The sequence below is a fragment of the Erinaceus europaeus genome, chromosome 2 (genome assembly GCF_950295315.1).
Source record: "Erinaceus europaeus chromosome 2, mEriEur2.1, whole genome shotgun sequence".
In the NCBI taxonomy this organism is placed as follows: Eukaryota; Metazoa; Chordata; class Mammalia; order Eulipotyphla; family Erinaceidae; genus Erinaceus; species Erinaceus europaeus.
The window spans coordinates 13,964,115-13,981,628 of NC_080163.1; the positions used below are offsets into that span (position 1 = coordinate 13,964,115).

At 38.4% G+C, this 17,514-nt stretch overlaps 1 protein-coding gene across 3 annotated transcripts in view; it reads left to right on the forward strand.

Moving 5' to 3' along the window:
- The window catches only part of LOC103115692 (bifunctional heparan sulfate N-deacetylase/N-sulfotransferase 3), a 230,622-nt gene that overhangs the window by 62,129 nt on the left and 150,979 nt on the right, over positions 1 to 17,514 (forward strand). For all 3 annotated transcript variants that reach the window (XM_060177023.1, XM_060177028.1, XM_060177040.1), the window contains exon 3: positions 2,882 to 2,969. In XM_060177023.1, coding sequence (XP_060033006.1) covers positions 2,882 to 2,969 — 88 coding nt within the window. The remainder of the gene's footprint in view (positions 1 to 2,881; positions 2,970 to 17,514) is intronic.

Here is a 17,514-nt window from a genome sequence, read left to right on the forward strand (position 1 = left end):
CGTGCAACTTAAACACTTATCATTGTTCAGAGGACTATAAATGTGAAATGTGGCCGTGAACGTAATGAAACAGGTTTCCAGGTGTCATCTCTACCAGTAGGAAAGCAAATTCGTGTGCTACAACTGTACTATGGAAAGGGGAAGAGGGGGGTGTCAATATGAATGATCTCAATCATGAACAGAAGTTGAGAAGTAAGAACAGAAAGGGGAAATACAAAGTAGAACTCGGACTGAGTTTGCTGCACTGAACCAAAGTAAAAGACTCTGGCCGGTAGAGAAAGAAACAGGCTGGGGATATGGATGAATCTGCCAATACCCATGTCCAGCAGAGAAGCAATTACAGAAGCCAGAATTCCCACCCTCTGTACCCCATAAAGAATGTTGATCCATACTCCCAGAGGAAGGGTGTTAGGAAAAGATCACCAGAGGGCTGTGAACTTCAATTCCATCAGGACCCAGAGAGAGAAGAGGGGGGAAAGGGGAGATAAGGAGGGGAGGACACTCAAAAGTAGTAGATGTGACTTAGAAAGGAAGAGAAGGAAGGACTACAGAAAAAATGGAATATATATATATATATATATATATATATATATAATGGATATATATACACATATATCCGTGCCTGCGATCTTGGGAGAACTACTGCAGTTTCCGATGGAGAGAATGGGGACACAGAACTCTGGTAGTAGGAAAAGTGTGGAATTATAACCCTATTACCTTATAAATTTGTAAGTCAATATTAAATCACTAATCTTTTTTTTTTAAAAAAAGGACTCAGGCAGGGAACAGGGTAGGGGGCTTTCAGGTCCTATTGCATGATAGTGGGAGAGGATCTAGGCTGGGGGTGAGACTGTTTTGCAGAAAACTGAGAACTTTTACACATGTATAAACAATTGTATTTATTACAATCCATAAAAATTGTCGGGCTGGCTTTGCAGGCGGAGACAGACGACCAGGGACTCATGGCTGGGTTGTACACAGTATCTCTTTATTCATGCAGGACAGCACAATCTATGGCCAAACTAAGCTAAACTAAAAACTAAACTAAACTAAGAACACAATCCTATATATACTCGCCAAGTAGGGCAGAAACAAGATGTGACGCAGAGAGGGTGGACCGAAAAGTGACTGGTGCAAATCAGGGTGTACTACAAGAGGGGGCGGAGCAAAAAGACATCATGGACCAATGGGGATTAAACCAATGCCCTGCAGGCATGCTGGTGCTTAGTTATGTAAATAGAATAGTGTTAAGCAGGGGGGACTAAACCAAATGAAACAGAAGAGGTTTCTAGAAGCAGAATTAGAAGCATACCAACAAAAAATATTTTTTTAAAAAATAGGGCAGGGGTAGATAGCATAATGGTTATGCAAACAGACTCTCATGCCTGAGGCTCCAGAGTTCCAGGTTCAATCCCCTGCACCACCATAAGCCACAGCTGAGCAGTGCTCTGGTTAAAATATATTTTAAAAAAATAAATAAACAAACAAAAGAGTACTCATTTAGAATCAAGGAGTCTATATCCTTAATCTAAGATCCTACTAATTTTATGTGTGAAAACAGACCTTAATTCTTAGTTTCACCATGAAAAGAAGTGTTGGTTAAAATTCTTTAAAGATCTATCATTTTGTGTTACTTTCTACCTCACAGTAAATAGTAGAATTTAGTAAAACCGATTAGAAGTAGCTTGACATGTCAGAAGCAAGGTTTTTGTGGGTTTTGCTTGTTTTTGACTTTTGTTGATTGGTTGTTTTTGTCATCTCTTGGGGTTTCCTTGACAACCAACTAACCAAACAGTTGGCCAACTTGGTTTTTTTCTTTCAGATAAAGAGTAACTAGCCAGGTGAGATGGATAAAATTTATGTAAAGAGACTCCCCTGGGGGCCAATGGTGGCACACCTGGTTAAAGCACAGACTACCTTGTACAAGGACTGGGTACAATACGTCACTCCACCTGCAGAGAGGAAGCTTCACAAATGGTGAAGAAGGTCTTCAGGTGTCTATCTTTCTCTCCCTCTCTATCTCCCCTCCCTTCTCAATTTCTCTATCCTAGCCAATAAAATGCAAAAGAAGAAAGAAAGAAGGGAGGGAGGGAGGGAGGAAGGAAGGAGGAAAGAAAGAAAGAAAGAAAGAAAGAAAGAAAGAAAGAAAGAAAGGAAGGAAGGAAGGAAGGAAGGAAGGAAGAAAGAAAGAAAGAAAGAAAGAAAGAAAGAAAGAAAGAAAGAAAGAAAGAAAGGAAGAAAAATGGGCAGGCACCAGGAGCAGTGGATTCATAGTGTAGACAACTGGCCCCAGCCACAACCCTGGTGGCAATAAAAACCAGAGACTCTCATACCTGTGGCTCAACCCTCTATCTTTTAATAGAAAAGCACATTAGAGATTGACTTTACCATGAGAACCCCTTTTGAAAAACAGCCACTGTGCTTCGAGAGCTAAGGACTGAACGACTGAAAATTCTTGGCTTTTAAAGACCAAAGGCATGTCAGAAGTTGTCATCTGTTTGCTCACTACTTGTGCTTGCATTGCTTCACCTGGATTGTTCTTTTGACAGTAGGTGATTCGTGTTCTCAGAGCAGTAAAAAGTTATATCTGATGTACTAGGTCCTGCTTCCTCTGATACATGCAGAATAAGCTTTTCATTTAGCTTTCTTTTTTCGAGATGACACTTTTTGCTGATTTATTGAAGCCAAAGGATAAATATGTGTGTTGTCTATCATCTTAAAGACACTGTTCTAGTTGTAAAGTAGTAAAGAAACTACTTCACATCGTTTAATTCTCTTGTGTATGGAGGAATGGTTTTATCCTTTGAATTCAAACGGCAGACATAAAAACTTGGCTTTGCCATTCTCTACCTGAGGTTTGTTTTTTAATTATGTATTTCAGGCCCTGCTTGATACTCAGACTCTTTTGCGAGCACAAATTACAAACTTTACTTTCAACCTGGGATTTTCAGGGAAATTTTACCACACAGGTAAGGAAAAGGAAATTGATCATTTCCATGAAGGCCTCTTTGTCCTCTGTATTCAAAGTTGAACACCTGTCCTATTCACTTTCCTTCACTTCCGGTGACCCTTCCCAACTTTCTTCTCTTTCATGTTATTCAGATCCATTTAGCATAATACAGTTAGCCTATGGAAAAATACTAATTATTTGAAAGCTTTTTTCACCTTCATTTTGTCTAAAGGCCTCTCTTTTCTGTTGAAATATAATTTACATATATTAGAAGTTACAAACACGAATAATGTTCGGTAAATTTGCACAAAGTGTGCATAATTGTTTAAGTGGAGTGCAGATTTTAAAATGAGACAGAGTGTTGGGGAGGTAGCTAGTCACCTAGAGCCCAAGGCTCTCTCGAGTGTGAGGTCTTGGATTTTGGTGTCACATATGATGGAGTAGAGCTCTGACTGGTCAGAGGAAGGAAGGAAAGAAGGGAGGGAAGGAGGGTGGGAGGGAAGGAGGAAGGGAAGGAGGGGAATAAAAGGGGGAAGGAAGGAAGGAAGGAAAGAAGGAAGGAAGGAAGGAAGGAAGGAAGGAAGGAAGGAAGGAAGGAAGGAAGGAAGGAAGGAAGGTCTTTGAATCCTGCTTCCCCATGTGGTCTCTGACCGTGACTAGTTTACTTCAAAAAAAGCATTATACTGACTCTTAATATCTTAAGATTGAAATGTATGTAAAAGAAATCATGCATGTAGATTTCTCTCTAGTCAGAGTGTTTTGTTCAACAGAATTTGGGTTTCACAGTTATTACTGTGTATGGTAGGCATTCTTTCATTTCCATTGCTTTGTAGCATTACATCATTTGAATATGCCAAAGTGTGTTTATTCCATTCCATTCTGGTATTGATGATCAGGTTTTCTTCAGACTTTGACTTTTAAAAAATAATTACATTTAGACAATTTATTTTGCTTGGGAGAGACACAAGTTTTCTTTTTTCATTAGTTATCAACCAGAACAGATTTGTTCCTTATATGATACATTTATGGTTAATCTTGATAGTAAATGCCAATTTCCAAGTGTCTGCATCAATCTGCATACTCAACTGTATATAGACTTTTCCCATCATTATACAACCTAACAGTATTTGATATTGTTTGCCTTTTTAAATTTTACCCTTTCTGTTGGGCATCTTATGGATTTAATGTATTTTTTCTAATAAGAAAGGAAGTTTAGCTGCTTTTGTGTGTTCATATTCAGCTATACAAGATACAAATGCTTTTTTAAATCATGTGGGTTGTCTTCGTAGCTCCTATGGGTATTTTTGACAAGAAAAAAAAAACTTAAAGTTAGTATAGTCCAATTTCTTAGTTCTTTGTGATCAACACAAATTTGTGGTTTTTTTAATATTTATTTATTTATTCATTTATTCCCTTTTATTGCCCTCATTTTATTGTTGTAGTTATTATTGCTGTTGTTGTTGATGTCATCATTGTTGGATAGGACAGAGAGAAATAGAGAGAGGAGGGGAAGACAGAGAGAGGGAGAGAAAGAGAGACACCTGCAGACCTGCTTCACCACCTGTGAAGGGACTCCCCTGCAGGTGGGGAGCTGGGGGCTCCTACCAATATCTATATGCCCATCCTTGCGCTTTGTGCCATGTGCATTTAATCCACTGTGCTACCGCCTGACTCCCACAAACTTATGTTTTTAAAGGAATCATTGCAGACTACAAGACCATGAAAATATGTTCTTTTCAATCTTAAAATATATGATCCATCTATAGTTGATTTCTGGTTTTGCTTTTTTTTATTATTTTATTTTATTATTGGATAGAGATAGAGAGTAATGGAAAGGGAAGAAGACAGAGAGATGCCTGCAACCTTGCTTCACTACTCGTGGTTTTCCCTTGCAAGTGGAAACCAGAGGCTTGAACCTGAGTCCTTGTGCATTGTACTGTGTGTGCTTAACCAGGAATGCCACCGACTGTCCCCAAATAGTTTATGTCTGTGTGCACATTGGATAGGTACCAAGACATTTTCTTCTTCTCTACAGACAAGGAAAGCGCTAGCAAAATGAAACTGTAACCTATTAAATGAAAGAAAAAACATATATATCATAGTCAAACAAAATATTAATATAAATGTATATATTTTAAAAAGTAGAGGGGCCTAGTGATGGTGTATCTGATTGAGCCCACATATTGCCATGCACAAGGACCCAGGTTCAAGTCCCTACCCCCCCACACCTGCAGGGGGGAAGCTTCATGAATAGCAAAACAGTGCTGTAAGTATATCTCTTTCTCTCCCCTTCTTTATTTCCACTCCCCTCTTAATTTATCTCTGTCTTATCTAATAAAGGGGGGAAAAGGGAAGGTGGACACTGAGACTGATGGATTTATAGTATAGGCACCAAGACCCAGCTATAACCCTGGTGGCAATAAAAAATATTTATCAAAAATGTGTATGATTTATAATAAAATATTAAATAATCCAACTGAAAAATAGGCAGGGAAACACCCATGTCCAGTGGAGAAGCCATGAAAGAAATCCTATCTCTCACTTTCTGAACCCCAAAAAGAATTTTGGTCCATACTCCCAAAGAGGGGGAGAAATGTTTAGAGAATATGACTAGAGGTCTCTGAAACCCAATTCCATCAGGACCCAGAGAGAGAAGAGGAAAAAAAATGAAGGACATTTGGAAGTAGTAGTAGGTGTATATGTGACTTAGAAAGGAAGATAAGACAGAACCATAGGAAAAAATGGGCAAAAAATTATATAGATAGATAGACAGGTAGTTATAGAAATAATAGTCAGTCCATATCTCTGAGCTTGGGAGAACTACTGTGTTTTCTAGTGGAGGGGATGGGGACACAGAACACTGCTGGTCGGAATGGTGTGGAATTGTACCCTTGTTATCTAGCACTTTTGTAAACCAATATTAAATCACTAGTAAAAAAAAAATTAGGCAGACATTTGTGGAGGCAAAGCTACAGAACAGCAGCAGCTGTGTTTCTCTCCTCTCTCTAGACAACATAAAAGACATAAAGGTTCAAGAGGCCCAAAGGTTCCCAAACAGAATTAACCCAGAAATAAAGACACCAAAACACATCATATTTAGATTGGAAAGGAATAAGGACAAAGAAAGGATTCTGAAGGCTGCAAGACAAAAACAAAGAGTCACCAACAGAGAAAAACCCATACGACTAGCAGCAGAATTCTCCACACAAACAATACAGGCCAGAAGAGAATGGCAAGATATCTATCAGTGCTCACTGAGAAAGGCTTTCAACCAAAACTACTGTATCCTGCTAGACTGTCATTCAGACTAGATGGAGACACAAAAACCTTCTCAGACAAGCAACAGTTGCAAAAATCAACTATCACCAAGCCTGCCATGAAAGAAGTTCTGAAAGGTCTCCTATAAACATTCAGACCACCATAAATAGGACATATATCAGAACACTCTAAAACTCTACAAGAATGGCGCTAAAATATCTTCAGTCTTTAATATCAATAAATTTCAATGGCCTGTATTCATCTATTAAAAGGCACAGAGTAGGAAGATGGATCAGAAAACACAATACAACAGTATGCTATCTACAGGAAACACACTAACTCAACAAGACAAACAGACTCAAAATGAAAGGACGGAAAACTCTCATACAAGCCAGTGGCCCACAAAAAAAGGGCAGGAACAGCTATTCTCATATCTAACAGGATAGACTTTAAAATAAATAAAATTTAAAAAGATAGGGATGTACACTCTTAATGCTCAGTGGATCAGTCAATCAAGAAGACCTAACAACTATTAACATCTATGCAGCCAATGGGAAGCCATCTAAATACATCAAACATCTACTGAAAGAACTACAGCAATATATTAACAGCAACACAGTCATGGTAGGGGACTTCAACACCCCACTCTCTCAATCTGACAGATCATCCAGGCAGAAAATCAATAAAGACATGAGGGAGCTAAGTGAGGAGATAGACAAACTAGAACTATTGAACATTTTCAGAACATTCATCCCAAGAAACTGTAATACATATTTTACTCAAGTCCACATGGGTCATTCTCAAGGATAGACCATATATTAGGCCACAAAGACAGCATCAGCAAATTCACTAGCAGTGATATAATCCCAAGCATCTTCTCAGACCACAGTGAACTTAAACTAACACTTAAAAATCAACAAAAAATTAGTAATAGTCCCAAAACGTGGAAGCTCAATAGTGCACTACTTAACAACTACTGGGTGAAAGAGGAAATAAAGGAAAAAATCAAAATGTTTCGAGACGTCAATGAAAATGAAGACACAAGCTATCAAAATATTTGGGACAAAGTCAAGGCAGTACTGAGAGGGAAGTTCATAGCTATACAAGCACACATTAGGAAACAAGAAAAGTACAAATAAAGAGCCTGACTGCACATATTAAAGACCTAGAAGAAGAATAAAGGAACCCTAAAGCAACCAGAAGGACAGAAATCACTAAAGTTAGGGCAGAAATGAGTAACACTGAAAAAAGAAAACCATAGGAAAGATCAACAAAAGTAAATGTTGGTTCCCCAAGAAAGTAAACAAAATTGATAAACCTTTAGCCAGACTCACAAAACAAAAAAGGGAGAAGACCCAAATAAATCAGACAATGAATGAAAGAGGAGCTATCACAACAGACACCGCAGAAATTCAACAATACCATGTGAGACTTCTATGAACAACTCTATGCTACCAAGCCAGAGAACCTGGAAGAAATGGATGATTTCCTAGATACCTACCAACTTCCAAAATTAAGTAAAGAGGAACTAAATAACATGAACAGGCCCATCAGAGCTAATGAAATTGAAACAGTTATCAAAAACATTCCCAAAAATAAAATTCCTGGACCAGATAGTTTTACAAATGAATTCTACAAACCTTCAAAAAAGAATACCTCAATCTTGCTAAAGATTCAAGACACTGGAATACTCTCTTCCAGCTTCTATGAAGCCAACATCATTCTGATACCAAAAACATACAGGGACACAACCAAAAAAGAAAACTACAGACCAATATCTCTGATAAACATAGATTCTAAAATATTGAACAAAATTCTAGCCAACTAGATACAACAGTATATTAAAAAGATTATTCATCATGACCAAATGAGGTTTATCCCAGACATGCAAGGTTGGTTTAATATACATAAATCAATCAACGTGATCCACCACATCAACAAAAGCAAGACCAAAAACCACATGGTCATATCAATAGATGCAGAGCCTTTGACAAAATACAACACAACTTTGTGATCAAAGCACTACAAAAAATGGGAATATATGGAAAATTCCTGAAGATAGTGGAGTCTATACATAGGAAACCTACAGCCAACATCATACTCAATGGTGAAAAACTGGAAGCATTTCCCCTCAGATCAGGTACTAGACAGGGCTGCCCACTATCACCATTGCTATTCAACATAGTGTTGAATATTTGCAGATGACATGATACTATACATAGAATAACCTAAGGAATCCAGCATGAAGCTTTTGGAAATCATCAGGCAATATTGTAAGGTGTCAGGCTACAAAATTAACATTCAAAAGTCAGTGGCATTCCTCTATGCAAACTCTAAGGTAGAAGAAGTTGAAATCCAGAAATCAATTCCTTTTACTATAGTAACAAAAACAATAAAATGTCTAGAAATAAACCTAACCAAAAAAGTGAAAGACTTGTATACTGAAAATTATGAGTCACTACTCAAGGAAATTGAAAAAGGCACAAAGAAGTGGAAAGATATTCCGTGTTCATGGGTTGGAAGAATTAACATCGTCAAAATGAATATACTACCCAGAGTCATCTACAATTTTAGTGCTATCCCCATCAAGATCCCAAACACATTTTAGGAGAATAAAACAAATGTTACAAATGTTTATCTGGAACCAGAAAAAAACTAAAATCGCCAAGACAATCTTGAGAAGACAGAACAGAACTGGAGGCATCACACTCCCAGAACTCAAATTGCATTATAGGGCTGTTGTCATTAAAACTGCTTGGTACTGGAACATGAATAGACACACTGACCAGTGGAATAGAATTGAGAACCCAGAAGTAAGCCCCCACACCTATGGACATCTAATCTTTGACTAAGGTGTCCAGACTATTAAATGGGGAAAGCAGTCTCTTCAACAAATGGTGTTGGAATAAATGTGTTGAAACATGCAGAAGAATGAAACTGAACCACTATATTTCACCAAATACAAAAGTAAATTCCAAGTGGATCAAGGACTTAGATGTTAGACCAGAAACTATCAGATACTTAGAAGAAACTATTGGCAGAACTCTTTGCCGCATAAATTTTAAAGACATCTTCAATGAAATGAATCCAATTACAAAGAGGACTAAGGCAAGCATAAACCTATGAGACTACATCAAATTAAAAAGCTTCTGCACAGCAAAAGAAACCACTACCCAAACCAAGAGACCCCTCACAGAATGGGAGAAGATCTTTACACGCCATACATCAGACAAGAGGCTAATTTAGAATATATAAAGGGCTTACCAAACTCAACCACAAGAAAACAAATAACCCTATCCAAAAATGGGGGGAGGACATGGATAGAATATTCACCACAAAAGAGATCCAAGGGAGTCGGGCACAGGTGGCGCAAAGCACAAGGCCCGGCATAAGGATCCCGGTTTGAGCCCCGGCTCCCCAAATGCAGGGGAGTCACTTCACAGGCAGTGAAGCAGGTCTGCAGGTATCTATCTTTCTCTCCTCCTCTCTGTCTTCCCCTCCTCTCTCCATTTCTCTCTGTCCTATCCAACAATGACAACAACAATAATAACTACAACAATAAAACAACAAGGGCAACAAAGGGAATAAATAAATAAAATAAATATTTTTTTAAAAAAGAAGAGATCCAAAAGGCCAAGAAAGACATGAAAAAATGCTCCAAGTCTTTGATTGTCAGAGAAATGTGAATAAAGACAACAATGAGATACCACTTCACTCCTGTGAGAATGTCATACACCAGAAAAGCTAACAGCAGCAAATGCTGGCGAGGGTGTGGGGGTCAAAGTAACCCTCCTGCACTGCTGGTGGGAATGTCAATTGGTCCAGCCTCTGTGGAGAACAGTCTGGAGAACTCTCAGAAGGCTAGAAATGGACCTACCCTATGATCCTGCAATTCTTTTCCTGGGCATATATCCTAAGGAACCCAACACACCCATCCAAAAAGATCTGTGTACACACATGTTCTTAGCAGCACAATTTGTAATATCCAAAACCTGGAAGCAACCCAGGTGTCCAACAACAGATGAGTGGCTGAGTAAGTTGTGGTATATATACACAATGGAATACTACTCAGCTATGAAAAATGGTGACTTCACCGTTTTCAGCTGATCTTGGATGGACCTTGAAAAATTCATGTTAAGTAAAATAAGTCAGAAACAGAGAGATGAATATGGGATGATCTCACTCTCAGGCAGAAGTTGAAAAACAAGACCAGAAGAGCAAACACAAGTAGAACCTGAACTGGAATTAGCCTATTGTACCAAAGTAAAAGACTCTGGGGTAGGTGGGAGCAGAGAATACAGGTCCAAGCAGGATGACAAAGGACCTAGTGGGGGTTTTGTTGTTATATAGAAAACTGAGAAATGTTATGCATGTATAAACTATTGTATTTACTGTCAAATGTAAAACATTAATTCCCCCAATAAAGAATTTTTTAAAAGGATAGTATTTAAAATAATAAAAATAATAATATTTCCAAACATTACAGATGTAAGAAAACAGTTCTGGCAACTCATTTATTTTTTTCTTAATACCAAATGCTAAAGAATGTCTCTAGCCACTGGATATACTTCCTTCTTGTTTTAGAAAGATCTGTCTTCTTTCCACACTTAGGCACTTCCCACAGCTCATGGTGTGAATGACCTCTTTCTAAGCCAGGGAAAGTAGAACAAAGGAAGAAGTTAAGACCAAGGCTGGAAGGAGTTTTCTTATCTGTTTTAAGACATAAAGCCTTCCATAAAATACAACTAGGATATCTAAACCCAGCAAAATTATGTAATTTTTTTGGTGAAAACAGATATAGAATTAATGACTCAGAATCTTATAAAAATTAAATATTGTAGAGTCTAACTGAATTACGGTATCATTCTTCCTAAATGAACAGTTCCTCTCTATTAAATTTTCTATCAATTTTATTCAGCCTGCAAAGGGAAGGAGAAAATAACACTGCCTTATTAGTGAGACTTCACTTCAGGAAAGAGATTCATTTCATTTGATTGAATTTAATAACTTTTTTTTTTTTGGTTTGTTTTTTGTTTTTGCCTCCAGGGCTCAGTGCCTGCTCTATGAATCCACTGCTACCGGTAGCCCATTTTTTCCATTTTTATTGGACAGGACACAGAGAAATTGAGGAGGGAGTGGGAGATAGAGATGATATGAGAAAACAAGATACCTGCAGATCTGCCTCACCGCTTGTGAAGTGAGCCCCCTCCAACCCCCCAGAGGTGGTGAACTGGGGACTTGAACTGGGTTCCTGGCACTTCCGTATATGTGCCCTTAGACCAGTGTGCCAACACTGGCCCCCTGTTGTAATTTCAAGTGCTTTGTGCATTCTGTGAGAATAAAGAAATGGTAAAAATACTATCAGGGGAGAGGATGGGATACAGAGTTCTGGTGGTGGGAACTGTGTGGAGCTGTACCCCCACTTATCCTATGGTTTAGTCAATGTTTCCTTTTTATAATAAAAATTTTAAAAGAACAATTGGAAAGAAAATAAATAAATGGGATAAATAAAAGCTCATAGTTCTCTTTTAGTGAGAAGGACCGTCTTCTCAGAATTTAGTTAAGCACAATTCACGTGCCTCTGTTGAATCCTAGGAGCTAATGAATATGCTATCTTGGTTCCTACTTAAGGACTTAGAAACTTAAGTGGAAGCAAAGATATCAAAATATAGCTAAGTGCAAAAAAAAAATAGCCAAGTTTAGATCATTGAGATTTCCAGGTCTTATGCCTCAAAAAACTGAATTTGTTTTGTTTACCTGCCAGTGTTACATGACTAGAGCTGACTGCCAGTAGGCTCTTTATCTATAGATGCTTTGGGTTTGTATACTTATAAATTCTACTTGTGTCTTGGCATTGACAATGTGAGAGAAATTTTTACTCATGCTAATCTTATTTTTAAAATTTCACATTTCATCAGTGAATGAATGGGAAGAATACTAAATTTGGAGTTGCTAAACCTGGCCTAGAATTCAAGGTCTGAATGCAAATTCTGTCTCAGTCCTCTCAGTAAGGAAGGACAAATGACTCTCCCTCTTCACAGATCATTTCCCTTCATCTGTCACACTTACCTCGTAGAATTATAGTGAGAATGAAATGAAAAGGTTTCTCAGTAAACAATCCTGGGAAAAGGAGATAGTCTCCTGAAAAAGAACAGAAACAGACCCCAGCCTTATACTGCACATTCAATTAAGCTCAAAATAGACTAAAGACTGGTATGTAAGATCTGGAACCATGAAATAAACAGAGGAAAATGAAGAAAAGCATGTTCCTTGATATCTGTCTTACAACTGTGTTGGAGGATTTGACTCCTGTGGCAGGGGAAACAAAAGCAGATGAGACAGCATCCATCTAAAAGGCATCAAAAGCAAAAGGGATTTATATCAAAGTGAGGGGGGAAGGACTTATCTCACTGAGTAAGACATGCACCTTACCAGGCACAAAAATGTTTTTACATATACTTAATTATTTATTCCCTTTTGTTTCCCTTGTTGTTTAATTATTGTAGTTATTATTGTTGTTGTTATTGATGTCGTCATTGTTGGATAGAACAGAGAGGAATGGAGAGCAGAGGGGAAGACAGAGAGGGAGAGAGAGAAAGATAGACACCTGCAGACCTGCTTCACCACCTGTGAAGTGACATACCTGCAGGTGGGGAGCTGGGGGGTAGAACCAGGATCCTTATGCTGGTCCTTGCACTTCGCACCACCTGCGCTTAAGCTGCTGTGCTACTGCCCGACTCCCACTAGGCACAAAATTCTAAGCTCAAGTTCTGGCACCACAGAACCCCCTGGATTTTCCAAATAAGCTCCACAGAGATGTTATCACATCTACTCTTATTCCCTGCACTCCCACCCTTCCCATCTTTCTTTTTTTTATTATTTTTTATCTGAAATAGAAAGAATTGAGGCGGTCAGGCGGTGGTGCAAGGACCCGTACAAGGATCCTGGCTACCCACTTGCAGTGGGATTGCTTCACAAGTGGCAATGCCAGTCTACAAGTGTCTATCTTTCTCTTTCCCTCTCTATCATCCCCCTCTTCTCTCAAGTCCTCTCTATACTATCCAAAATATCGGGGAGGAAATGGCCACCAGGAGTGGATTTATAGGGCAGGCACCAGCCCCAGTGATTAACCTACATATACAAAGAACTCATAAAACTAAACAATAAAAAACAATACAACTTAAAAAATATTAGTGGCTTAATAATGTTTACAAGATCATAAGATTACAGGGGAAGAGTTCCACCCCACATGCAGCATCACAGGTCTATGCCCTTCTCCAGCCCTCTATTCTCCGTACTTTCCCCAAAGATAACTGCCAGAGTTTGCACAAAGTATTTGGGCCAGGCAGTGGCATGCATAGCTAAGCACATATGTTACAGTGTATAAGGGCCCAGGGTTCAAGCCCCTGGTCCCAAGTCCCAAGTCCCCAGTCCCCACCTGTAGAGAGAAAGCTTGGCAAGTGGCGAAGTGGGGCTGCAGGTGTCTCTGTCTCTCTTCCTCTCTATCTCTATCTCCCCTTTCTGTCTCTATCCGATAAGTAAATACAATTTTTAAAAGGTTGTATATAAAAAAAGTTTTCATAAAGTCTAGATAATATTTTGTCTACTTTTTGTGTGTTTCATGTGTTTCAGTTCTTTATACTGCGTATCTGAGCAAAACCATCCAGTCATGATCCTTTAGAGAAATACAGGTCATTTGATAACAGATATAAACTATAACAAGAGATAGTGAATACAAATAACAACTTAAAGAACTTCAAGGTATTAGGCATGATACAAAGGGCAAGATAAATAAGAAGAAAAGGCATTCTAGGAAAAATTTTAAAAGTACAAGAGAGAAAATGAGTGTATTGTCAGGAAATTAGAAGAACTATCAAGTTCTTGATTTAATATGGAGAAATTGGTTAAGAAAGATATCCATGGCTTCAGAGAGTCACTTACTAGAAAAATGGAGAACTTGAAAACAGAGTTTGTAACAGGGCTTGAGGGGCACTTTGAATGCATTCCAGTTTCAAAAAGAAAGTTGAAGAACTAGACTTCCTCAAATGGAAGCGAGAACATCAGAAACAAGGAAAAAATGACAACACTCTTTGTCTTCTAAGTAGAAGGAGAAAAAAAGACTTGGGGAAAGTGAAACAATTCTTTAAGAGATGGAAGGCTCCACTAGAAAAAAAGTACTATCAGATTACAGGAAGGCACAGAAACTTTGGTCACACACAATAGAATACTACTCAGTTATAAAGTAGACTAAATCCTGTCATTTGTAACAACATGTATGGACCTAGAAGATATTATGTTTAGTGAAAGGCAGATATTGTAGTTCATTCATTCATATGTGATGTGTAAGAAAAACAAATGGATGGTGTTAAGTTAAAAATATATATATATATTGAGGGGCCGAGCGGTGGTGTACCTGGTTGAGCACACATGTTACAATGCTTGAGGACCTGGGTTCGAGCCCCCAGCCCTCACCTGCAGGGGGAGAGCTTTGCAGGTGGTGAAACAGGGCTGCAGGTGTCTCTCTGTCTCTTTCCCTTCTCTACCACCCTCTTCCCTCTCAATTTCTGGCTGTCTCTATCCAATAAGTAAATTAAGAAAATAAAAAAATACATATTGAGCTCTGGGGGCTGGGCAGTGGCAGACCTGGTTAAGTGGACACATAACTATGCACAAGGACCCAGGTTCAAGACCCTAGTCCCCACCTGCAGGGGCGGAGGGAGGGAGCAGGTATGTGTCTGTCTATGTCATTCTTTCTCAGTCTCTCCATTCCCTCTCAGTTTTTCTCTATCTCTATCCAAAATAAATAAATAAATAAAATATTTAAGATAATAATGATAAACTAACTTTTTCATTACCAGAAAGGTAGAAAGAAGGTGAGGTACATCATGTAAAAGGAAGCATAACAAAGCATGGACTTGGAATTTCAGTGGTGAACTTAATGTTGTACAAAAATTTTTTTTTTTTTTTTTTCCCTTTGTTGCCCTTGTTTTTTACTATTGTTGTGGTTATTGTTGTCATCATTGTTAGATAGGACAGAGAGAAATGGAGAGAGAAGAAAAGACAGAGAGGGGGAGAGAAGGACAGACACCTGCAGACCTGCTTCACCACTTGTGAAGCGACTCCCCTGCGGGTGGGAAGCCGGGGGCTTGAACCAGGATCCTTACGTGGTTCTTATGGTTCGCACCACCTGTGCTTAACCCGCTGCGTTACTGCCTGACTCCCCAAACATTAATTCTTAACAATGCACATCTGAAATATCTAATGTTACATTAAAATGTTACTTCCATAAACATCATTAAAGTATACCTACGTAAACAGTTAACTGAATGCTTGGCAAGAGGTAAAGTTTCAGTAAGTGGTGATTTTGTTTTTTGGTTTTTTTTTTCCCTTTTGTTGCCCTTGTTGTCTTTTTATTGTTGTTGTAGTTATTGTTATTGTTGTTGTTATTAATGTCATCATTCTTGGATAGGACAGAGAGAAATGGAGAGAAGAGGGGAAGATAGAGAGAGGGAGAGAAAGACAGACACCTGCAGAACTGATTCACCACCTGTGAAGCAACTCCCCTGCAGGTGGGGAGCTGGAGGCTTGAAGTGGGTTCCTTCTGCCGGTTCTTGTGCTTTGTGCCATGTGTGTTTAACCCACTGCACTACTACTGCCTGACTCCCTAAGTGGTGGTTTTTAACATAACATCAGAGTAGGAAAGAAATAAATGAAACACTAAAGCTATATGTTATTTAAATGGTTACAAAATATAATCATTGCAATAACTTGATAAGGTCTCTGTGTAGTTTTGTAATGACTTAATAAATTACACATTTAATGGAAGAAGTGGGTTTGTAGTTCTCTCTTCCTCCAGCTCTAAGGTGAACATATGGAGAGATAAAAAGAAGCAAGAAAAGTCCCTTTGTTATGGTTTGCTGTACAGTATCCAATATCTTGTATATAGCTGTGCTATTGGATGCTTCTAATCTACTTGGTCTAGGCTTTTGAGAGAGTCTGCATATCAATTACACAGCCTATATATTGAAAAGATTCAGTTTGTGTTTTTGAAAAACTTCGAGACATACAATTAATTTTCCCCCTCTCGTATTAATTAACTAGTGATTTATATGATTACATTTTACTAGGAGTGTATATAAACACCATTCCCACCACCAAAAGACTGTGACCCATCCCTCCCACCCACTCCCACCCCCCACTGTCCCAGGAAGCTGCATGTCTACCCCTCACCACAGGGTTTTTACTTTGGTGCCCTTTTACAATTTGGTCAGGTCCTGCTTTTAGTTTCCCTTTCAGGTCTTCTTACTGAACTTCTGTTGATGAGTGGGATCATCCCATACTCATCTTTATCTTTCTGACTTAGCTCACTTAACATGATTCCTTCTAGCTCTGTCCAAGATGGGTCAGCAAAGGTGGGTTCATTGTTCTTGATAGCTGCATAGTATTCCATTGTGTATGTATACCACAGCTTTCTCAGCCACTCATCTGGTGTTGGGCACCTGGGTTGCTTCCAGGTTTTAGCTATTATGAATTGTGCTGCTATGAACATAGATAGGAGTACACACCTCTTTTTGGTTGGGTGTTATGGAGTTAAATGAAAAAGTTTTCAATGTAATTCTCATAAAGGTAAAATTAACTTACATTTAAAGTCTGAGGTAAAAATTACTTAAAAATCAATATATTTTAACTAAATTTGGTCTGAAAATCCTGCGCACAGCTAGGGTATGTCTCCATCTTGTACGGGTGTAACAAAAGGTAAAAAAAAAAAAAAAAAAAGATGTTATTGATATGTAAAGCTCTCAAATACCTTCTCATTTAGAGGTAGAACCAGCCCAGGCATACAATAGACTGCACCATGGTTATGCTAATGATTCTCATGCCTGAGGCTCTAACAATGGTTCTTTGCCTTACCACATTTTATTGCACTTAAATTGATTAATCAGCCTTAAAATGAAATGAGAAAGACCTTCCAAGTTTATAAAGATACTTAAACCAATTATAATCATCGAGTTATCAATTGTAGTGAACTTCTAACTTGTTACAAGTTTTATTTTTTTCACAGTAAGTGATTAGAGCTGTTAAGCCTTCACATGAAGAAACATCTGCTCATATGGTAAGGTATTAAACTATAAAAAGTTCCTCCATATACAACTTATGTGAATTAACAACATTCATATATTCTTCTACACTTAACTGATGTATCTCGTCTTACCACTATAGGCCTGCCTTTGTCAGCCAACAATTTAAAGATATTTTCCTTTATAACATCACCCATGCCATGGACATCTCTTACTACCCCCAAAGAC